This window comes from Phallusia mammillata, chromosome 6, assembly GCF_965637545.1.
Source record: "Phallusia mammillata chromosome 6, kaPhaMamm4.hap1.1, whole genome shotgun sequence".
Taxonomy (NCBI): domain Eukaryota; kingdom Metazoa; phylum Chordata; class Ascidiacea; order Phlebobranchia; family Ascidiidae; genus Phallusia; species Phallusia mammillata.
Genome location: NC_137257.1, coordinates 12148645 through 12172864, shown reverse-complemented (window position 1 = coordinate 12172864; position 24220 = coordinate 12148645). Strand labels below are relative to the sequence as shown.

At 36.2% G+C, this 24220-nt stretch overlaps 1 protein-coding gene across 3 annotated transcripts; it reads right to left on the bottom strand.

The window, feature by feature from the left end:
- Positions 1 to 205: 205 nt before the first annotated feature.
- Positions 206 to 23915, bottom strand: LOC145233979 (transmembrane protein 39A-like). 3 transcript variants are annotated; one of them, XM_080098744.1, is made up of 11 exons: positions 21816 to 23914; positions 20052 to 20274; positions 19848 to 19979; positions 16338 to 16492; positions 16079 to 16277; positions 13862 to 13978; positions 6161 to 6360; positions 3669 to 3789; positions 3399 to 3538; positions 566 to 683; positions 206 to 454 (listed from the first exon to the last, which is right to left on the bottom strand). In XM_080098744.1, exons 1-10 carry the CDS (start codon positions 21866 to 21868, stop codon positions 581 to 583), a joined length of 1443 nt encoding a protein of 480 aa, XP_079954870.1. In that variant the 5' UTR covers positions 21869 to 23914; the 3' UTR covers positions 206 to 454; positions 566 to 580. The 3 variants fall into 3 exon arrangements, with proteins under 3 accessions (XP_079954870.1, XP_079954871.1, XP_079954872.1); XM_080098745.1 differs by having other exon boundaries at positions 16079 to 16157; XM_080098746.1 differs by lacking the exons at positions 3399 to 3538; positions 3669 to 3789 and having other exon boundaries at positions 21816 to 23915.
- Positions 23916 to 24220: the final 305 nt, after the last annotated feature.

Here is a 24220-nt window from a genome sequence, read left to right as displayed (position 1 = left end):
TAGCAACCGGATCATTAATCGTATCAAATGTGTTGGTAAATCGATGATGCGATTAACCGGATTCCTCTGTACCAAAAAGAGTCCGAACAATGTGAAAATCTCGTATATCCTCCTTGACTGCTTTATGCAATTATTTTTCCCGTTGTAAATTGACCATGCTTGCTGTGACAAACCCGCTGCGAAAATATTTTTTTCACCAATGACAGATTTTATTTTCCGATTGCATTATTCATTCTACCCCAGTCAATCCTACATAGATATTGGCCTCAAAGAAATAAAACTTTTAGACTGGCTTGCATGTTCAGGCTCAGTTCCGATTTGACTTGCTACTAGTGGGTGATATCCGCATATAACATTCCATCACACAAATGGTCACAACGCACAACTGGTGTATTACAAAGATTTTTGCGAACCACGCAGAAGTGATTAGTTTCCCCAAAAAAATCGGCATATGCTGAAAAATACATCACACAATTATTTTTGTCATGTTGTAATTAATTCTGACACCACTTTTAGGTGTCTTAAAATTTAAACCCAGTTAAATTAACAAAATAAATACACTTACAATGAAGAAATGACTTTAGGGAAACCAAATCCTTGAAGAAGATAAACTGCCATCATATATTGCATAAGCTTTACCTAATACAATTCTGTCTCGCAGAGTGGTAAACAAAATAAAATAGCTGAAACAAACGGAATTAGATGAAAAAGTAGTTTTGAATTGAATATTATCCAAATGTGGAGTGTTCTGTAGGCTACCTATTCCTGTAGACTTATTATACATTCTTCGTTAACTGGGGTTTAAAAGTGAGTGAACATTAAATGTGTGTAAAGTTTGAACCATACATCAGGGGTGGGCAAACTTTTCAGTACAAGGGCCGCATTCAAAAGTTCTCAATTTTATGGGGGTCGCATAGTATATTTAACCCAATATATTAGCATGTTTCCAGCTAAATACGAATACATTGGTAGTCATTTAGTTGATCGTACAAATATTGGTTGAAACGCAACAAATTGTTTCAAAATAAACAGGCTTTTGTTGCAACAAAGGCTACACTACGATTATTTTAAAGGCCAACATTAAACAATGGGGGCCGCTTTTAGTATCCATCTTTTTGGTTGTGCGGGTCTGCGTTAACGATTCCAAAGGCGTGTTTAATGTTCGTTTGCAAAGTACAGCAACGACCTAAACTTGATCCAAAGTGAACAAGGTTTTGGCATCAACAGTGCACAGTGGGTTTGAAAACGTTAAACGCGTTTACTTTGATTCCCTGCCATAGCAAATTACTCAAAATCGCAAATGTTGATTCGGCAAATCGTCTATTGAGTGCGTACATGCGTTCTTAAGAACCTACAGCAACCGTCCGAAACCGAGCAAAGAAATTATGTCAAGTCACAATTTGCAAAATAACGTTCCTATATATTCCATTTTACAGAAACTGTGCCATGTTTACGCACCATTCATTATAATTGTATGGGATATATATTTGATGGATACATTCAGTATGGTACCAATATTTTTGTGGCCTGTTATAACATAATTGTTTTTGCAAGCAAAAACCAATGGGTCCCCACACACGCATATATTTTGAATTCGTAACAGGATGAATGGCGCATGCATATGGTAGGTAAGAATTTGGGGCCAATGCAAAGCTGCAGACAACAGAGGTGAGCGTCGAGTCCAACTGTTTAAACTTTTAACATAGTTTCAACATTTTTTTTTCTTAATAGCCCCTTGTTTGTTGAATTAGGATTTTTGTGTTCCCTGGCGCCGTTAAGTTTCTACATACGAACAATACGATTGCTTAGCTGTGCTTTTATGTCCAAAACCTGTTATGAAACAGTTTTATTAACGATTTCAGTTTGAGAAGTCACGTTACACAAGTGTAACACATCGTGCTGCGTTGTCGCTCTGCGTTTCGAAACACGAATAAGTTGACCTTTATTAAGAAAATGGTCAAGTGACGACTGCGTTCATGCGTGAAGCAGAGGCATTTTTTCCATGCGCCACTATAGTCAATCAATTCCATTGCGTCAGCTGTGCACTAATTTGACAAAGACGGCATGTAAAAACATATTTGGGACTGTAAGAGTAATTACTGAGCCGATTGCACTGGATTTTTTAACAGCCAACAAGGAGCACCCTATCCACAGCTGTTTAAAATTTCAGAAGGTTAAGTCTTGTATTTCTGACCTCATTAACATGTGAACAAACAAACAAATATTTGGGGGTAAAGGGGTGAAAATGGACATATACAACTTCAAGTTACAAAATACTTTAAAATATGCTGCATTGTACCAATCAAAAAAGTATCAAACTCCAGAATCAAAAAAAAGTTGAACCATTCTTTCTTGGCCAAAACATGGGAACAAATCTGCGTTAGACGGAAGAAAAGAAAAAAAATATAGCCAAAAACAATATGTGACCCTTTCAGGGAAGGGGACCCATAATCATGTCTAAGGCGTGAAACCTTTGCCAAAATTGAAAATGCGCCTAATAACTTAATAAAACTGCATAGCATTGCGGCACAACAACAATCATTTATAATCACGAAAAAACTGCCTGGTAAAACAAAAGTACATGCATCTAGCAGACCACCCACTCTGCAAACACTGCACTGGTACACCAGTGACCCACTTCCTTGGGATTTCTGTACAATAGTACCCAAAGGTTTGCATATTCGGGGTGACCAATCGATCGATTAGGCTAAAATTTCAAATGCCAAACAAGGAATCAACTACAAAAAATTGTTTAAAATTTAGCACATTAGGGCTTGTGTTTTGAACATTCAGGACCAGTAAACATAAAAACACATATTTCAGGGTTAAGGGGTGAAACATGAGTGAATCTAACTAAAAGTTACAAAACACTTCAGAATACTAAGACAAATATATTTATACTGGGATGAAGTGTCGATGCAGACCAGTGATCATGGCATACTTATAGATAAATCATAGTCTGCCAGGCCAATTAAAGGTGTTATACCGAATCAGCCAGTCTCACAAGAAGGCACAGGCTAGAAAAATCTAACCTGTGGTGGATCTAGCCTGCTCCAACTGTTTCACAATTTAATATTAATAAAACATTAACCTCCAACCTTATATCACTAAGTTAAAAATACCGTTTTATACATTTCATGTATTTGGGGCCTGTGGGTGAACTGCCGGTTCATCGGGGTCAAACTTTAAAAGAATTAAATTTGTATAAATGCCTATAATGTGTGTAAATTTAAATACATTTGAAGTACTCTTTCTTAACCAAACGTGGGGAACAAATCAGTGTTAGAGAAAAAATACGTACAAAAACAGATTCTGTCCCCTTCAGGGAAGGGACCCATGATTACCAACCAATGTTCTAAAACATTTCCTATTTGTATGTCAACGAAAAATCAACTTACCTAAAAAACTGCAAAAGAGCTGGAATTATCAGTTGGTCCCAGTGTGTTGACCAAATTAACAAATGGATTTGAAATACTGCTATTGCAAAATGAAGGCCCAACAACCAGTTCAAAACTCTCAAAGGTTTGTAAAACATGAACTAAAAAGCATTATCGTTTTTGGTACATTGTACAAAATTTAAATTCGTGTATTGTTGTTATTTGTAATAACACAGTATGCACAAAAATCCTTTACTTCACTGTAATGCATTAAAAGAAATTTTAACTTACAAAAAAACGTTGATGGGTGGAATTATTAGGACATGCAGTGTTATGTTTTCCCACAGCTTTGTAAATATTGTCTTGGTATTGCACAAGAGCATCCACAGAAAATACAACTGAAGGGGACCACCTTCATATAGAAAGTAGAGTGCAGTGTTGAAGATACAGAGCAGTTAATCCTAATCCTTTTTTGATTATTTCTACTCATTATTAGAAAAGTGGCCTTTTTATGTAATTTCCATTTTTATAAACTGGATCCTATTAACTAAAAATATTCCTTTCTTATTTACTTGTTACAATTTAAAACTAGAAGGGTGGCTTAGCACATATTGCCCTTGCACATACACTATAGCATATTTTGAAACATTAATATATTTCCTACACTTATTTATATTGGGTCCCATATTAGCCATCGTCTTTTATAACCTTGGTTGTTTCTGCAAGCAAAAACTCATGGGTCCCCACACATGCAAAGTTGTAGATAATGCATTTCAATAGATAACAATGAGTAAGTAGGATAACTACTTGAGGTTCAACACACACAAACTTAAAAGTAGGAAACCACAATGACTCAATCAATGGTACTGCAAAATTTCAGTCCAATCTGCCAACGTTTAAAATTTCAACCACTAGAGGTGTTTTGAGCAACAACCATTAATGTTTCTGACGTCAAAGGGATGTTAACAACCCCCGAACTGCAATGGCGCAATAACGATAATTGGCATACTTTACAAGCTATCCAAATTTTAGCCAATTCTGACATTGTTTACAAACTCACCCCTTTTAGGGGGCTAGCGGGGTAAATACTAGGGTTATCCGGACAAACAAAGTGGGATGCACATCTACATAACTATATCTACCATCTGTATAAGTTTCAGCCACTTTCATCAAGCATTTAATGGCAAAACGAGTCAGACAAACTTCGGGGAAAAAAACATTTTAGGGGGCTAGCCGGGTAAATACTTGGGTTATCAACAAAAACAAAGTGGGATGCACATCTACATAACTACATCTACCATCTGTGTAAATTTCAGCCGAATCCATCAAACATTTGATAGAAAAACGTGTCGGACAAACTTCGGGGGGAAATACCCATTTTAGGGGGCTAGCGGGGTGAAAACTGGGGTTATCAACAAAAACAAAGTGGGATGCACATCTACATAACTACATCTACCATCTGTATAAGTTTCAGCCACATCCATCAAGCATTTGATGGCAAAACGAGTCAGACAAACTTCGAGAGAGAAAAAAAACATTTTAGGGGGCTAGCCACGTAAATACTGGGGTTATCAACAAAAACAAAGTGGGATGCACATCTACATAACTACATCTACCATCTGTGTAAATTTCAGCCAAATCCATCAAACATTTGATGGAAAAACGAGTCGGACAAACTTCATGGAAAAAAAACCCATTTTAGGGGGTTAGCGGGGTAAATACTGGGGTTATGAACAAAAACAAAGTAGGATGCACATCTACATAACTACATCTATCATCTGTGTAAATTTCATCCAAATCCATCAAGGATTTGATGGAAAAACGAGTCGGACAAACTTTGGGGAGAAGAAAAATGAAAGAAAAAAAAAGAAAAAAAACAAAAACATTTTGAGTAAAATCAATATGTGTCCCCTTCAGGGAAGGGGACCCATAAAAATACTATTTCCTATTTGTTGCAGAACGGATGTACATTTGTTACCTAAATTCAATTACGTTTTCGGCATTGTACACTTAATCAGTTCGTAAATAAAAAATGAATGGGTCTGACACATGTGTAGTTTTGAATTGGTAACAGTATTAACTGGAAGGGTGGCTTAGCACAGTTTGTCATTGCACATACACAAAAACCTATTTTAAAACATTTATATATTTTCTATGCTTATTTTATATTGGATCCCATATTAGCCACCGTCTTTTATAACCTTAGTTGTTTCTGCAGGTGGCAACTTATGGGTCCCCACACATGTTGAATCAAACTCCAAGCCCTAAAATGTGTATTTAGTTTAACTTGCATCATTCAAATATGCAGTCCCAAAATAACATTTTTTTAGCTGGGATATTTATATCAACTACCCTTTTACATTGTGTGAGTAATAGTAACAGGACATGTTTTTTAATCCAAACCATATTTTACTGAACACAGCATGTTGTCAGCAATATAATTGTTTTGTGCAGCTTACACGCTTTTACTCAATTGTAAGCTTGATTGACTGCCCTGATTGCAAACTGTATGTTGTAGTTTTGATAAATTTATGTAACTAACTAAATGTATAAAATTTGATTACAAGTTGTATCAAAAACATGCGGATTAGAAGTCGCCTTTGATAGTAAGTTACATAAACAGTAGGGCAAATACCAGCGTAAACAGCAGAAATGCGACTTCAAAAACGTGATTTGGTAGTATCATAGCTGATGTAATGACAATCACATAAAGCATTTTTATGACTGTTTATGATGTACAAAGGTAAAAACATCAACATTTTTATGACAACGCAAATACTTACTGCTCACATGAATCAATAGTTTCACTGGTGATATTTGTAGTGTTTCCAACCAACTCATACCCACCAAGTAAAGAAGCACATTTGTGCAGCACTTGTAAATAGCGTGGAGGTAACAAAAATGATGTCAACATTGAAAACGTATTCACCAAAATCAACGCTGTATATTGTAAAGACCATGCAACATCAAATGACTGGTATGTCTGAAAAACACAGATGTTAAGAGTTTTATAGAACTGCTAATGCCAAACCTATAAAAACAATCAATTTAAGCTGTATGTGAGTATGTGTTAGAAGAAACATTTTGATCCCAAACCACACTACTACAGTTGTGGTAAATGGTTTAGAACTGATACAGATAACAGGTAAAAGAAGCCATATAAAACTTATATGTTTTATCTTCAAAAAATCCAGTTAAAAGAAAAAATACAAAATACAGCATTACAAGAACAGTCAAAACCAGAAAAGTGGCTTTCTGATATACTTCCATTTTATATATTCTATACGATATTTACCAATTTACTATACTATGCACAATTGTATCTACATGTATGATTGTTTTTGCAAGCAAAAACGAATGGGTCCCCACATGCGTGTTTATGCAGATTTACGGTAAACCATAATGTTGTGGTTATTTTTAGATTCTTAAGGACACGTTTTTCACAAAGCATTAACTTAACTTTAAAAGTTTTTGTCCGTATTCTTTTTGCATCATTATTGTCATATAATTACAAAAAATCGGTGAAAAAAGAACGGGGCAAATACTTTCAATTTAATCTCTTGCTTTGAACTTGATATTGTCGTTCAAGTTCAGTTTTTAAACACAAATTTTCCTAAAATGCCTTTACTGTTATATTAGACACTACATAAAAAAAGTCGTTTGCTACAAAGGTATACATAACAACTTGTTTTTCACTTAACTTTGTTTCGCAAAAATGACAGTTTAATCCTTTTGACACTGTTTTTAACAGCATGCAGTCCTTAGTGTTTAATAATCCCGTTCAGCCTAATTTATACATCACTTAAGTACTGATTCTTGAATTGATTTGTCAAAAATAAAGAAGATACGGGAAGACGAAAAATTCTTAACTGTGCTGTAATGCCTACAAGTTGACCTTTAGTGACCCGTGGTTATGCAACGACCAAGCTGACAACGAGAATTTAAAGACCATTTATCGCGGCGTTTGAAAAAGTTAAGTTTATTTTTTCATATTTATGTTGTTCAACGACGTTTTGCCTGACATAAACGAAACCGAAGTACGTTTATCGAGTTTAAAACTTCGCCAAAACTGAAAATGTGGGTGATAACTCAATAAAACGACATAGCGTTGCTGCACAAAAAACAGCTGATTTCTAATCACCCAAACGTCTGTCCGGACGTCAAGCTGAAATCCTCCCTTGGGACTTATATCTGACTGATAGCGTACACATATTATGGGTTGTAAAGGTAACTGGCAAAATTTTAAATACTAAACGAATACCCTGCTTAAACAATTGTTTTTTTTAATATTTCTGCACCATAGGGCTTGTATTTCTGCCTTAAAATTAAAACCGATTATTTCGGGGTTTAAGGGGTAAAAATTGGGTGAATCCGAAAAAAATAAAACATTCTTCAAAAAACCTTACATTGCACCAAACAACAAAGCATGAAAGTCAGTACAACAGTTTTAAAATTTTTACGTTTTGGGGGCCTGTGGGTGAACCGCTGGGCCAATCGGGGTCAAACTTTAGGAGGATCAAATTTGGATTATTAACTAACATCTTTGTAAATTTTAATAAATTTAAAGTGCTCTTTCTTGACCAAACGCGTCTCACAAGCCAGCGTTACTAAAACTGATTATTTCGGGGTTTAAAGGGTGAAAATGGGTGAATCTGAAAAAAATATACAAAATTCTTTGAAGAACCTTAGGGGGACCCATAATTCCAGAAGCCTAAGGCACTTAACAGATCCAATCATAAAAACCTAGTGAAAACTAGAAAGTGGCTTTCTTATAGTCTGCCAATTTATGTATTCTGCCTTAACAATTTATTGCATACACCAGGGTTGGGCAACCTTTGTTACTGTAGGGCGAGGGTCGCACATGTGCATCACACAAAGTGATTTTGCTTTGTTTCTTACCAAATATGCTGAACTACAAGTATAATTCGTATTTGATTCTAGCCATATTTTGCCAGATGGCAGAAAACTAGCATCAGCTAAAAAATATGTATTAATTGGACTCGTTTGCCAGTACTTTTGAAATCCAAGAGTCTCTGCGGGCCGCACAAGCTTAAATGAAGGGCCGCAGGTTGCCCAGCCCTGGTATACAGCATCGGACCTATTGACATGATTTTTTGCCTTGCAAAAAACGAATGGGTCCCCACAGATGTGTAATTGCAATTAAGTAACAGTATTTATGTGATGTATATTTAGACTGTTTCATGAAGAACAGGTACAAAGCATAAATCATTTCTTTAAAAACAGAAATATATATTTCGCCTTGAATACACAGGCATTACTGATAAGAAGCAAGAATCTTCTTTTTTACATTTTTTACAAGTCTGCAGGAGATTCCTTAGGTGACAAAAGTTTTTCAGCTATTTGTGTGATGCAAACAATTCAAAAAATTAAGTTGTAGTTTTTAGCCGTTTCTGTTACAAAATTCCATTGACAACTAGAAAGGTGGCTTTCTGATATACTTCCATTCAGGGGCGTATCCAGAAATTTTTAAAGGGGGAGTCAAACAATTTTTTTGGGGGAAAATCCCTAATGACGTCATTATGACGTCACACGGCGTTCAAAACGACGCGTTATGCGGCAAAGCACTTTCTCCAAAATTGGCGGTTTCTTTACCCATCTAATTGACAGGAAGAACAGGTAATTTTAGCGAAAGCTTTGTAGTTTTCTGATTTCACCGCTGCTATCTAGCTTACTCAGCCAAACTGCAGCTGCAAAATAAGCGTGACTGTCAGGTAATCAAAATCGTTGCTTAAAAAACAGGGTCCAATTTCTAAAGAACTAAATCTCTTGCTGAAGCGGTAATCCTACTGTTAAGTTGCGCAAAGTCACGAATGCACTGAAGGTGATAACTGCAGAAGGCATAAATTGTGCCTGGCAAGTAACAAATTACCCTAATAACATAACTCGATTTACATCGATCTAATGTTTTTGACAAACTATTACGTGTTTGGCGGATCAAAGCAACACAACATTACACGTTTTTAACACTTTTACAATGTTCAAATGCAAAAACAGTTTGATATGTTGCACTTAGTGCAGTTACCACTTAGCAAGAAACTGCTACCAGCGTCCTACCTGGAACGTAACTTTCCGATTGTTAGCGCATAGACCTCCTTTTTTAACCCTTGTTACGTCACAATTGGCGATTAGATAACAAGCGAATACAAGAGATTGAAGGCTCGCGTCTTTGAGATAACGACTCCCTGTTATCACGCAGTGGTACACGGATCAATTTTGGCCTATTTAATTTATGCACAACTTTTTGAAAGGGGGGGGGGGGGGTCCGGACCCCCAAACCCCCCCTTGGAAATGCCACTGCTTCCATTTTATATATTCTATACAATATTTATCAATTTACTATACACATCATTTGATCTACATATATGATTGTTTTTGCAAACAAAAACAAATGGGTCCCCACACACATGTTTGTGCGGATTTACGGAAAACAAATGTTGCAGTTATTTTTAGATTCTTAATAACAAACTAGAAGGGTGGCTTAGCACATTTTACTGCAGCATATACACTACAACCTATTTGGCAACTGTAATATATTCCCTATGCTTATTATGTACTGGGTCCCATATCAGCCAACATCTTATATAACCTTGATTTGTTTCTGCAGGCAGAAACTCATGGGTCCCCAATACCGCAAAGTTGTAAACAGATAACCATAAGAAAGGGTGTTGTAAAATCAAACACAGTGATTGGTAGTGTTCCCTAAATAAACATGTTATGTAAAGTACAAACTGTCCTAATCTCATGCAATTCAGACATTTTTTATAAGCACTGACATCTCAAATGGCATTTTATACAAACTGTCAAAATGTCATTTCACTCAAATATTGTCAAAAAATTCACCCATTTTGGCGGGTTAGTAGGGTAAATGTTATGGCAGCAGGGTGAAACACAATAATCAACAGCTATAAATGCTAATTCTACAAACTGTCAAAAAATCGGACATGGTTTAAAAATTTCACCCATTTTAGGGGGCTAATGGAGTAAATATTGGGGCTACAGAGTGAAACACAACAATTAACACCGTAAAAAGGCACAATGAACACACTGTTCAAATATCATCCAAATCGGAGATTGTTTGAAAAAAATCACCCAGTTTAGTGGGGTAAATATTGGGGCTACAGGAGGAAACACAACAATCGACGCCTTAAAACTGCAAACTCTACAAGCTATCCAAATTTCATCCAAATCGGACATTGTTTAAATTTTTACCCATTTTAGGGGACTAGTGGGGTAAATATTGGGGCTACAGGGTGAAACACAACAATCGACGCCCTAAAATGGAACAATGAACAAACTGTTCAAATTTCATCCAAATCAGACATTGTTTAAAATTTACCCATTTTAGGAAGCTAATGGTGTAAATACTGGGGCTATTGAGTCAAACAAAACAAATGGCACATCTACATAACTATATCTTCCATCTGTGAAAGTTTCATCCAAATCCATCAAACATTTCATGGCAAAACGAGGTGGACAAACTTTGAGAAGAAAAACAAAGAAAAAAAACAAATCGAGTAAAATCAATATGTGTCCTTCAGGGAAGGGGACCCATAATTATTAGAAAGTATCAACCCAATTTTAAAAAAGTTTTGTCTGTATTCTTTTTATTTTATTATTGTCATATAATCGTTCTTCAGTAGCCTATCGTGGCTGAACGATGGTTTAAAGATCTTTTGACACGGTTTTTAATAGCATGCAGTCCTTCATGATTAACAATAACTTTTCTCCCAACTTATATTTTAACTTATCAATTGCTTCTGGAGTATACGTGTAACAATTAAAGAAGCTAAGTTGTGACAAAAAAATCATTCTCAATTTGTTCTGCGTTACCTACAAGTTCACCTTCAGTCGTCATAAGACGTCCAACTTGTCAATGACCGTTTAATGACTTTTTATTGCGGCTTTGGAAAACATCTAGTTTTTTTACCTCCATCTTAATCAACAACGTTTGCCTGAAATATACAAAACCGAAGTATCATTTAATCACTTCTAAGATAAAAAAATCCGCGTGCTAACTTAAAAAAATACATAGCATTACTGCGCTGATGTCTAATCATCATAAAGACTGCCTCGTAAAACGCTCGTCCATGCGTCAAGCAACAATCTCCCGTTATGCATTAAATCGCCATAATTGTAAACCAGTGAATTACTCCCTTGGGATTTGAGCCAAAATTTTGAACTAGCACATATAACGAGCTTGCATTTCAGACCCAAAGGAATGGAAAAACTAAAACCGATTATTCCGAGGTTAAAGGGGTGAAAATGGGTGAATCCAACTAAAAGTTAGAAAATTATTTAGAATACCTTACATTGCACCAACCAACAAAGCATGAAACTCCTAGATTATTTTTTTGGTCAGTACAATGGTTTTAAAAACTTTACGTTTTGGGGGCCTGTGGGTAAACCGCTGGGTCGTTTAGGGTCAAACTTCAGGAGAATCAAATTTGAATTAATAGCTAACATCTGTGTAAATTTAAAGCACTCTTCTTGACCAAACGCGTTTAACAAACCAGCAGTAGACAGAAACGAATATTTCGGGGTTTAAGGGGTGAAAATGGGTAAATCCGTTTTAAAGGTACAAAATTATTTACAATACCTTACATTGCACCAACCAACAAACCATGAAACTACTTGATCATGTACGTTAGTCAGTACAGCCGTTTTAAAAATTTTATGTTTTGGGAGCCTGTGGATGAACCCTTGGGTCATTTAGGGTCAAACTTCAGGAGGATCAAGCATGGATAAATAACTAACATCTGTGAAAATGTGAATAAATTTGAAGCACTCTTTCTTAACCAAATGAGCGTTACAAACCAGCGTTAAACAGAAAAGGAAAAAAAAGGACAAAAACACTATGTGTCCCCTTCAGGGAAGGGGACCCATAATAAACATTAATTCCAATTGGTTCGCTAAACTCATTAAATTTTGTGAGGTGGTTCGATAGAACCTGTGCAGACCGGCTGAATCCCACCACTGTGTGTATGTAATCCAGCAAACACTTGTGGTGTGGTGATAATGTAGCCAATAACCCTTGACCTTGATGCAGTTATGGTCGTTCATCGATTTGTTTATGACCTATTGCCAGACATTTTGAGATATTCGTTAAGTGTGATAGTTTTTATTTCAAGATCAGTAGTGGATCAACACTACCACACTGCCTTGCACAGCATAGCTTTCATTTCTTTCACACCAATGGCCAAAACAAAAAAATAATTTAATTCAAAACTAGAAGGGTGGCTTAGCACAGATTACCATTGCACATACACCACAATCTATTTTGAAACATTAATATATTCCCTATACTTAATTTACATTGGGTCCCATATTATCCACCATCTTTTATAACCTTGGTTGTTCTGCGGGCAGAAACTCATGGGTCCCCCACTCATGCAAAGTTAAAAAGTATTCATTTCAAAGATAGCCCTAAGCCATTTTGTGGTAATCAAACTTTGGATAACCAACTGACATTGTGTAAATTTGAATAATTTTGAAGCATTCTTTCTTGACCATGGGCTTCAAACCAAACAAACAAACCAGAAGCAAACCAAAAAAGACCGACAAAGAAGACAAGAAAGGGGACCCGTGATTTACTTTCTCTAAATTTTGTTGGGTTCTCCCAACTTCAGATTACATTGTGGGCAACAAACTGTTATATCTACTTTCAGATAATTCTGGTCACCTTAAAGACATAAAATATAAAAGAAAAAATGCACCATGTCATTACTTCAAGACATTGTCACAAACAGATATGTAGTGTGTGTATATTGCAGATCTTTCATGAAACACATGAGAATGATTGCAACACACTTTTAAAATCATGAAATCGTGTTTAAAGCGTTCTAGTTCAGAAACAGGAGGCAGTAGTGTACAAATGTGTTGCTCAATTTGTGTTCCACAAGTAATTTCACTTTGTGAAATCCCTCACTGGCAACATCTGGATAACAGCCAGTTGGGCAGACAGTTTAACCTAAAGGTCTCAAATGTTTTGTGGCGTGTGTGTTGCTCATCTCTCATAAAAACTCAGGTGACCTATTTGTGTGACACTACCTTTTTACTGTCATATAAGCTTTGACATAATTTAAGAGTGGTTTACATTTTTCCCAGAGCATCAACAGGAGAGATAGAAAGGATCTCTGTTGTAAAGAATCAGGTTTACCTTATTTCATGCAAGAAGGTATACATTTTTGACTCAGCCAACAATGTGTACTGTTTACTGCATATTTAGAACAAATGCTTGGCAAGTCGGAGTTAAGACACTTTGTCAATTGGAATGTTTGACTATAAAATTTTCATGTGCTACAACTACAAAAAAATTATTTAATGTATTTGAACAACAAAGCTTTAGAAAACATCAGCAAACACAAAAGGTAATGTACTAGACCGTAAATACCTTTACTGTTTACTGTGGGTTATTGTGCATGTGGTATTATGGTAAAATTTAACCTAATAGCTGTTTATATTACCTCAGTATAAAAAATGGGAACAAGGCCAACATAATATGCACCCAGCAAAGATGAAAATACAATCTCAGCTAACCGGGAATTGAAATCACAGCACAACAAGTTTACCTCTTCACGAACCTGCAAAAACGAAAAAGTTTGGTCAAGGGTGGATCTGGAAAAGAGTTAGGGTGAAGGGTTAATGTTTAGTTCATGCTTACTGACATCTATAAATAGGGTAATTCTGCAGATATCAAAACAACAACATTGTAAAAAAGGTAGCTAGATACAAGGTATCAGATTTAAACTGGACAGCAGAAAGCCATAAACAGCACATCACATGAGTTGCCACCAACAAAATCTAAAAACCTTACTAACTTGGATACACTGCCAGGCATTGAGTAATTTGTCCTTTTGCAAACAAAAAAGTCACGAAACATTTGGGCAAAGTAAGGTTGATGGTATAATTTGGCATAAACTTGAAAGGTGTTTTTAATATGTTACCTATGTATAATATATATATATACCACATACTATTCACTGGTTATAAGAAACCCATTTGCCACACCCGTTTAGGAAAAGGGACTCGCAAAAAATAACTAGAAGGGTGGCTTAGCACATTTTACTATAGCATATACACTGCAACCTATTCTGCAAACTGTAATATATTCTCTATATTTATTTATATTGGGTCCCATATTAGCCAACATTTTTTATAATCTTGATTTGTTTCTGCAGGCAGAAACTCATGGGTCCCCAAAACCGCAAAGTTGTAAACAGACAACCATAAGAAACGTTGCTACAAAGTCAAACACAGTGATTGGTAGTGTTACTTAAAAAAAGAAGTTGTAAAGTACAAACTGTCCAAATCGCATGCAATTGAGACATTGTTATAAGTTTGTGTGCCTAAATAGCATAAAACACTGACAATTTAAAATGGCATATTATACAAACTGTCAAAATGTATTGTTGATTAATTCACCCATTTTGGGGGGTTGGTAGGGTAAATATTAGGGCTGCAGGGTGAAACACAATATTCGACAGCTACAAATGCCAAATTCAAAAAACTATCAAAAATTCATCCAAATCGGACGTTTTATAAACAATAGGTGGCTTAAGCACTAAATATTGGGCTATATGGTGAAACACAATAATCGACACCCTAAAATGGAACAATGAACAAACTGTCCAAATTTCATCCAAATCGGACATTGTTTAAAAAATCACCCATTTTTGGAGTCTAGTGGGGTAAATATTGGGGTTACAGGGTAAAACACAACAAACGATGCCCTAAAATGGCACAATGAACAAACTGTTCAAATTTCATCCAAATCAGACATTGTTTAAAAAATCACCCATTTTAGGGGGCTAGTGGGGTAAATATTGGGGCTACAGGGTAAAACACAACAAACGATGCCCTAAAATGGCACAATTAACAAACTGTCCATATTTCATCCAATTCGGACATTGTTTAAAAAATCACCCATTTTAGGGGGCTAGTGGGGTAAATATTGGGGCTACAGGGTAAAACACAACAAACGATGCCCTAAATCGGTACAATAAACAAACTGTCCAAATTTCATCCAATTCGGACATTGTTTAAAAAATCACCCATGTTAGGGGGCTAGTGGGGTAAATATTGGGGCTACAGGGTAAAACACAACAAACGATGCCCTAAATCGGCACAATAAACAAACTGTCAAAAATTTCATCCAATTCGGACATTGTTTAAAAAATCACCCATGTTAGGGGGCTAGTGGGGTAAATATTGGGGCTACAGGGTAAAACACAACAAACGATGGCCTAAAATGGCACAATGAACAAACTGTCCAAATTTCATCCAATTCGGACATTGTTTAAAAAATCACCCATTTTAGGGGGCTAGTGGGGTAAATATTGGGGCTACAGGGTAAAACACAACAAACGATGCCCTAAAAAGGCACAATGAACAAACTGTCCAAATTTCATCCAATTCGGACATTGTTCAAAATTTACCCATTTTAGGGGGCTAGTGGGGTAAACACTGGGGCTATCGAGTCAAACAAAACAAATGGCACATCTACATAACCATATCTACCATCTGTGAAAATTTCATCCAAATCCATCAAACATTTCTTGGCAAAGTGGGGTGGACAAACTTCAGGGAAGAAAAAAGAAAAAAAGAAAAAAAAAGAAAAAAAAAAAAAAGAAATCGAGTAAAATCAAGATGTGTCCCCTTCAGGGAAGGGGACCCATAATTACCTGTTCAGCATCACATGCATTGCCCAAGTTAATGTAGCTTGTTCTTCCATCTCCAATAGATTCTGGTTGATCCTTTAATCTACCAGGTGATTTTAACGACAAACAATTTTTGCTATTTTTTTGTCCCTTTAAACAACCTAAACTATAGGTCAGAAAGCCATTTTCCGAAATCCAGTAAATTGGAAGCCAGAAAATTAACCTTGGCAAATTAAGTTGGTATTTAAACAAAATCAAATTGTTACATACAAAAATCACTTACGGGTAATAAAGAAACATTAACTTTACAGATGTAAATGTCTCATGAAGAGCAACTACATTTTGCATGATCTCAATAATCCATATGCAACCAACAACCAGACAAGCAAGAATCCAAACAAATATGTACATCATGTTGTCAGAACTTGGTTTCAAATGCTGCAAATTCAATTCATCTTGTACATATTTAATAGATAGCATTAAAACCAGCCTTTTATATTCCAAGCCTTTTGTCCAGATTATATCAATGCTGAATAACACATTTTTGATAAATTTGCTAATTTGCACCTTGTCTAGCTGAAATAAGGTTGACACTTAAACTAGAAGGGTGGCTTCGCACATATTGCCCTTGCATATACACTATAACCTATTTTGAAAAAATAATATATTTTATATGCTTATTTTATATTGGGTCCCATACCATCCACTGTATTTTATAACCTTGTTTGTTTTTGCAAGCAGAAACTCATGGGTCCCCACACATGCAAAGTTGTAAATAATGCATTTCAAGAGATAACAATGAGAAAGTTTGGTATTGTAAGGTCAAACACAGTGATCGGTACTGTACATAAATAAATATGCTATAAGGAGTACAGACTATTTAAATTCATTCCATTCATACAGTTTTGAAGTTTTTCCTATTTTATGGTCTATCTGAGAAAAGAAATGTGAAATAGTAAGAAAATAGGTTAAAACACAAGCTCCCATTAATGGCGAATTGCACATGATTGTAGGTGGCTAGGGGGTAAATGATAAGGCTACAGGGTTGAACACAACAATCGACACCTATAAATGGCACTCTTTGCAAGCTGTCCAAATTTTATTCAATTCAGACATTGTTTAAAAAACTGAACAATTTCGGAGGTGGTCCCCACACACGTGTTTGTGTGGATTTATGGCAAACAAATGTGGTTATTTTTAGATTCTTTAGGACAAACTATTAGAAAGCATAGTATGCAGACCTTAGTGTTCAAAAAATATTAAACCACAATGACCCAATTAACAGTCCTGTCAAATTTTGTCTCAATCAGGTAATACAGACGAATCCGGTTAATCGCATAATCCGTTTAATTGCATCGCAATCAAAAATCCCAAACCGTCGCCCATCGTCTGTTAAGAAAATCGTCCGGTTAATCGCATAAACCGGATATTCGCATCGATTTTCAACGAAATATGCGATTAACCGGATTGATGATCTCTATGTGAAAGTCAAACAGACCGAGGTTTTCGAATAAAAGACGACGATATGATAGTAAAATCCTCCGGAGGTAATGTACACGAAAAAAACGTAGATGCATGTTTGCATTCTACACCAAATAACGCATCTAACGTCGAAAATGAAACGTCTCGACCATAAAATATTTTGGAAAAGTTATTAGGAGATTAAATCGGCGTTCAGTTTACCGCTGTGCGATAACTAGGAACCGTTATCTCAAAGCTGTGCACATTGTTCCTTTATTGTTGGCTTATCTAATCGCCAATAGTGATATAACAAGCGTTTAAAAGAGTTCAACACACTAAAATTACGAAACTGGTGTTCCGGCAAAGACGCTGATTGTTATTTCTTACTATGTGCGAACTGCACAAAATTCGAAGTATTAAACTGTATTGAAATTTGAAAAATGTTAAATGTAAAACAAATGGTTAAAAATGTTCTTCTGTTATTGTTCATGACCCGCAAAACACGTAATGGTTGTAAAAAATGTTAGCTCGCAAGTAATCACACTATGTTGTTTAGATTCACGTAATTGGTAACGTGCCAATGATTGACATATTTTATGTCGTCTATTCGTGACCTTGCGCAACTTATCAGGTGGATCACCGATTAAGAAAGGCATTTATTCCTCTAGTATTTGTTGCTGGTTTAAATTTTTGAAGCAACGATCACACGTTGATCACGTGACAGTCACGCTAATCTTGCAGCTGCAGTTTTGCTGAGTAAGCTAGAAAGTAGCGGCACAATCTGAGTCTTTAAAGCAGGGATGTCCAACGCGAAAGCACTGCCGTGCCAATCTAGGTTTTAAAATATACTCGCGTGCCAACGTTTGGTACTTTTTCCAAACCATGTCTTAAACGTCTTAACGGTAGAAAAAAATATGTTGTCAAACGCAAGTAAACTTGTTTATGATACTCCAGAAACCTTTTATAGCATGCCATGTCGGTTAAAGCGCAGAATCCATAACATGGAATATAATACGACAGCATAAAGGCCCGGAATTATCCAGAATTCGACAGTTTCAAGCGCCTAAAAGTAGACGGATCGAATCTAAAAACGACCAATTTAATTAGTGGATTTGTGTAACCTTGATACTGATCATCTTTACTGATGTCAGAATAAAGGCCAAAAAGAATCAATAAAAAAATATTAATTGCCTGACAAATCCTAATGTTTACCATCTGAATGTGCAAAAACTTGCGTGACATTTTCAAATGCTCTGCGTGCCACTTTTGGCACGCGTGCCACGTGTTGGACACCCCTGCTTTAAAGGTTTGCTAAAATGAATTATTCTTTTCGTCAATTGAATAACGGGTTATAATTGAAACTGATGCAGCTCGCCTTTGCACCCTTGCGCTGTAGAATGTGCCGAAGTTGGAAGTTTGACCATGTTTCGGTCGTGTACTTTCAGGTTTGGGCTTGCTTACAAATATGCACAGCGCTTTGCCGCTTAACGCGTTGGTTTGAACTACAAAACGAAATAGGTCAGAAACAATTTTACGTGTATATTAAGCGAGAGGCCTTTATAAGGGAAACTACCCAAAACAAGACTAAAACGTCATAAACTGTGGTCATAGGGAAGTTCCTAAATTTAAATGTTGGGTCCCTTGGCTACGATGCGACGTAACATATCTTTTCAAATAAACCTGACTACAAGAGAAAGCACAAATCAAACGAACTGCGGCGTGTGCGCCAATTAAAGAGTGTGTGTGCGTTGCTCCTGTTTTCTTTGGGCGATTGCACCATAGCCACGACAGTTAGGAAGCATGACGTCATGTATTGCGCTGAGAGTAGCACTTTTTTCAATTCGGCAACAAAAGAGAGAAAATACTGCTTCGTTGCCATAGTTGAGCGTAACTGCAACTTAATTTTAGCTGGGAAAGTGTAAATGAGCACTTTTGATAACCGCGTGGACTGTTTACATAGCAACCGGATTATTGCATAATCCGGTTAATCGCATCAAATGCCCTTGGCACATCGATGATGCGATTCTGTATTTATAATTTTGATCACTAGAGGTGTTTTGAGCTACAACTGTTAATGTTTCTGACGCCATAAGGCTGTTAACAACAGCCATTTGCAGGAACGTTCATCAAGGAATGCACAAACACAAGTAACATTTGTCTAGTTTATAACACTTTTTTACACCACAGAAACCTTTAGTTTGTGTTGCCCAGCAACATACAAAACATTTTACACTTTGGGGGCTAACAAGGTAAATACTGGGATTATCAAGACAAATGAGGTGAAATCAAGATTCAGGGAAGTAGACCCATAATTATAAGTACTTCTGTTTACCTTCCACATTATGGTGTACAATACTCTTCGAACAAAAAGTAAAGCAATTAAAACTGTTAAGTTTTTGTCAATTAAATGAAAATTCATTGTCATTGTACTTGGAGGCAAAGTACTAGGATACCACCAAACAGTCTGGAAAATAATAATAAAAAACATGTAAGGCGGTTTATACTGTAGCACTTTACACAAATGACTTAACCTTACCTTGTATATAGACAGCAACTGTCCAAACAAAGCAGTAAGTAAGTAGCCAAGATACAAAAATTCAAAGCCTAATGGGTTCATTGTTGGCAAATCAGGTATTTTAGGATGATTTACAGCAACCAGTGTCACAGTGGTCTTGTTTGCTTCGCCTGATGACACATTTTTAGGTGATGAAGCAGATGATATTGGAAATGTTGATTGATTAAGACCTTTGTTTGTCAATCTATTAAAGCAAAAAAATTATGCAGTGTTTGCATTTTATAAGATATGCATAGCACATAAATATTTATAGAATAAGAGACAAAACACAAAACTAAAGAAAAACCTTGACTTTTTTTAAACCAACATGCTTAGTTTCAACCAAATAAACTGCACTTTCTGTTATGCATAAATATACTCATATATCTACATCTGGTGTTGCATCCAAGGTGTAGGTGTCCACACCTTTTCTTAAAAAAAAAAAAAAACTAGAAGGGTGGCTTAGCACATTTTGTCATTGCACATACACTATAACCTATTTTTAAACCCTATCATTATTTAGTATTGGGTTCCATATTACTGTCTTTTATAACCTTAGTTGTTTCTGCAGACAGAAACTCATGGCTCCCCACACATGCAAAGTTGAAAATTGAGCATTTTAAGAGATAAACATGGAAAGTCAGGTGTTGTAAGGCAAAACACCGTGATCGGCACTGGCCTTAAGTAATAATACTATATGGAGTACAAACCATACAAATCAGATTCACCCCAGATATTGTGTGAAGTATGTCCTATTCAAAATTCTTGTTAAAAGAAAAGAAGGAGTAAATAATGGCATAATGGAGTAAAACAATAAATAGACACATATTAACGGCAAATTCTACAAGCTGTCCAATTTTTATTCAGTTTGAACAGTGTTCAAAAAAATCACCCGTTATAGGGGCAGTTGGTTAAATGGTGGCGGTACAGGGCAAAACACAACAATTAGGGACTTAAAGTAGTATGTTCAATAAACTTTGAAAATTTCATTTAATTTCCAGTTTTTTTTCAATGTTGGGGCTACAGGGTAAAACAAAAAAATTTACACCTATGAATAGCAAATTCTACAAGCTATCCAAATTTTAGCCAATTTTAACACTATTTAACATGTTTATTACCAAGGGATATTCCTATGTTGTGCTTAAATTTGCCAAATATGGTCGAAGTCGAAATATTGGTGCCATGCACCGAGTTAACTCGTAGGTAACATGCTGGTGTAGGGTGTCTCATTGTTTCCACAATGCATCTACACGTTAGTTCGAGGCGCCGGCTCGTTTTAAGCGCGTTACAATCGAATAAGTCTGCTACGAGTATACTCGTATCTGGCAAGTCTGGCTAGATCAGCAGCTACGAGATAACTCCTAGTTGGCAGTCAACGTGTTAAAAACTCACCCATTTTAGGGGGCTAATGGGGTAAATAATGGGATGATCACGACAAACAAAGTGGGATCCATCAAAACATTTGAGGGCAAAACGAGTCGGACAAACTTTGGGAAGAAAAAAAACAACAAATTTGAGTAAAATCAATATGTGTCCCCTTCCGGCAAGGGCAAATCACTAAGATAAAAAAACTGTTTGACAAAGCAGTTGAACTGACAAGGAGCTTTATTTAAACTTTTGTAACTCTTCTTGCTGCATAGTAATGTGGAAGTTACCACATAAATCATGTTTACTATTAAATCAACTTTTAAACCACACATCAAACCACTCAACACAATAAGGATTGTTACCCACCACAAATCTTACCTTGACCGGCCTCCAAGTGTAGTTTGCTTTCCAGAAATCCTTCTGTATGGCATAGTGTAAAAACCAACCCGTGGCTGTAGTCCAAACTTCAGTTTGTAATGTTACTCAATTTAAAAAAAAAAATTATGCACAAGAATCTGCCTAATTGCAGTCAAATTTGCCCAGATTTTTGTTATGATTAACTGGAGCTGACGATTATCGCAATACTGCTATATATGGAGAAATTAGTTGAATCAATACGAGTAAAACCTTTTTTGCAGTCCAGCGTTATTCACACACCAGTCAGCGATTCCAGGTACAACTAAAAGCAGAGAAACGGATAAGTGGGAAAGGTAGAAATCAACACCAAAAACAGAAAAGAAATGCAAAAAGAGGAAATCTTGTGCATTTTTTTAAGAGGGGAAAAAGTTAAAAAAACAGGAAAGTGTGAAATTTTATGATCTTTGGAAAAGCAAAATGATAAGAAATGTTTCTTTATTAGTTGTTTTTTTGAATAAGTATAAACCTATCTAATGCCACATAAAACTGAAATGTGTCAAAGAGGGGTAAGCAGAAAAATAGGAAATGTTTCTTTATTTGCTTTTTATGCCGCTTTAATTGTCACAAACCATTGTATATCATATCCATACTGTATAAAACTATTTTATGTGTCAAAAACGTTTTACCTCAACTATGTAGAAAAAAAGAGAAAAAACAGTTTTATAATGTTTCTGTATTTATTTTATTTTTAGACTGGGCCATTTCGAGATAATCTTATAACTGTTTGTACTGAAATGCAGTAAAGATGGGAAATGTTTCTATATTTTTTACTATTCACAAAAAAACAATAAAGAATAGAAACATGTTCCCTATTTTCTCTCCAATGGTATTAAATTGGGCAAAAATGATTTTATGGGTCAAAACGGCATAAAAAATCAAATAATGAAACTTTATTCGTCTTTCTACTTTTTTGTTTGATGGAAAGACCATGAAACAAGCAATTACACTCTTTTCCTATATTTCTTGATTTAATTTTTCCTTTTTTGAAATACACAAAACTTTTTCCCTTTTTTCCTTTCTCCAAATCAAAACCTTATCCACAAGTTTTAAGGTAAGGTAACAAATAACAAAGAAATAAACCAATCAATCAAAATTTCTCGATCAACAAAACTTCAGACATGTCTAAAAGACGGGAATACGGGACGACGGAAATACGGAAATTGAGGTCTAAAAGACGGGAAAAGTGCCAAACTAAAAGACGGGAGAGGCGAGACTACGGAAAAGCGCATATTCAACACGACTAAAAGACGGGACTAGGTGAAAGTTCAGATGGCTACTTTGTTAAGAGCACATTCCTCGGCCATTATTTAACAAGAAATTAGACTCCCACATTTGAGGCCACCCATTGGTATAGAAAGCAACAAATTGTTTGATATGGACACGTCGATCAATCAAGTCAAACCATTGGTGCCTTTTTCGCGCACTGAACATGTGTCGTGCCACTGAACTTTCCCAGTCCTGTCTAACGCTATAAGAAAAGAACTATATTTGAACCTTCACCAAGTTCCGTCTTTTAGTCAAGCCTAACAAACGCTTTTCCGTAGTCCCGTCTAACGCTATAGAAACTATATGTGAAGTTTGTGAACTTTCACCCAGTCACGTCTTTTAGTCATATGGAATACCGGTATGCGCTTTTCCGTAGTCCCGTCTAACACTACAAACTTATGTGAACTTTCACCCAGTCCCGTCTTTTAGTCGTGTCTAACAAACGCTTTTCCGTAGTCCCGTCGAACGCTATAAGAACTGCATTTGAACTTTCACCCAGTCCCGTCTTTTAGTCATATCGAACAAATGCTTTTCCGTAGTCCCGTCTAACGCTATGTACGCTTGCAATACGCGACCACTAAGTTATATTTGCGTTTGAACACCTGTTGAAAACGGAGGATGCTCTTTGTAGTTCAAACTTGTTACAGCATTTCAATTTCTTGCGTTGTACTCTGCTGTTAATGCTGGTTGTATCTTCGAAGGTTGTAAATAGTGATGCACCGAAGTTTCAGTTGGCCGAAACAGTTCGAACGAATACGCTGTTTCGGTTTCGGTCCGAATGTCACAAATGTGCTATAGACGGACCTCCGATAGTACATGACCTAATTCACATGCGACGATATCTTGCAATCACCGGACGTTCATTGTGCGTACCAAGTCTTTTGTTGCAGGCTGCAGCCTCACACTGTCATTTCCTCTGTTTTCGCCCAATGTGCCAGTTTTATTGTGTCGCCCGTCACTCGCCGCAGCCGTCATTGTTGTTAATGTTTAAGTCCAGCAGAGTTAACGTTTTGACCCTAGCCATTGTGACTCGAACGATATAAATAGGCCTGTTTTGTAAAACGAGTCATTATAATACAAACTCGCGCTGGTAGAAGTTT

Bases quoted from the DNA above. Each gene is read 5' to 3' on its own strand.
- LOC145233979 (XM_080098744.1), bottom strand. From the start codon at position 21,868: ATGCCATACAGAAGGATTTCTGGAAAGCAAACTACACTTGGAGGCCGG. The intron at 16,493-19,847 runs GTAAACAGAAGT...TTGAATTTGCAG, and splicing joins TGTACACCATAATGTGGAAG to CATTTGAAACCAAGTTCTGA. The intron at 684-3,398 runs GTAAGTTGATTT...CGTTTGTTTCAG, and splicing joins GCTCTTTTGCAGTTTTTTAG to CTATTTTATTTTGTTTACCA.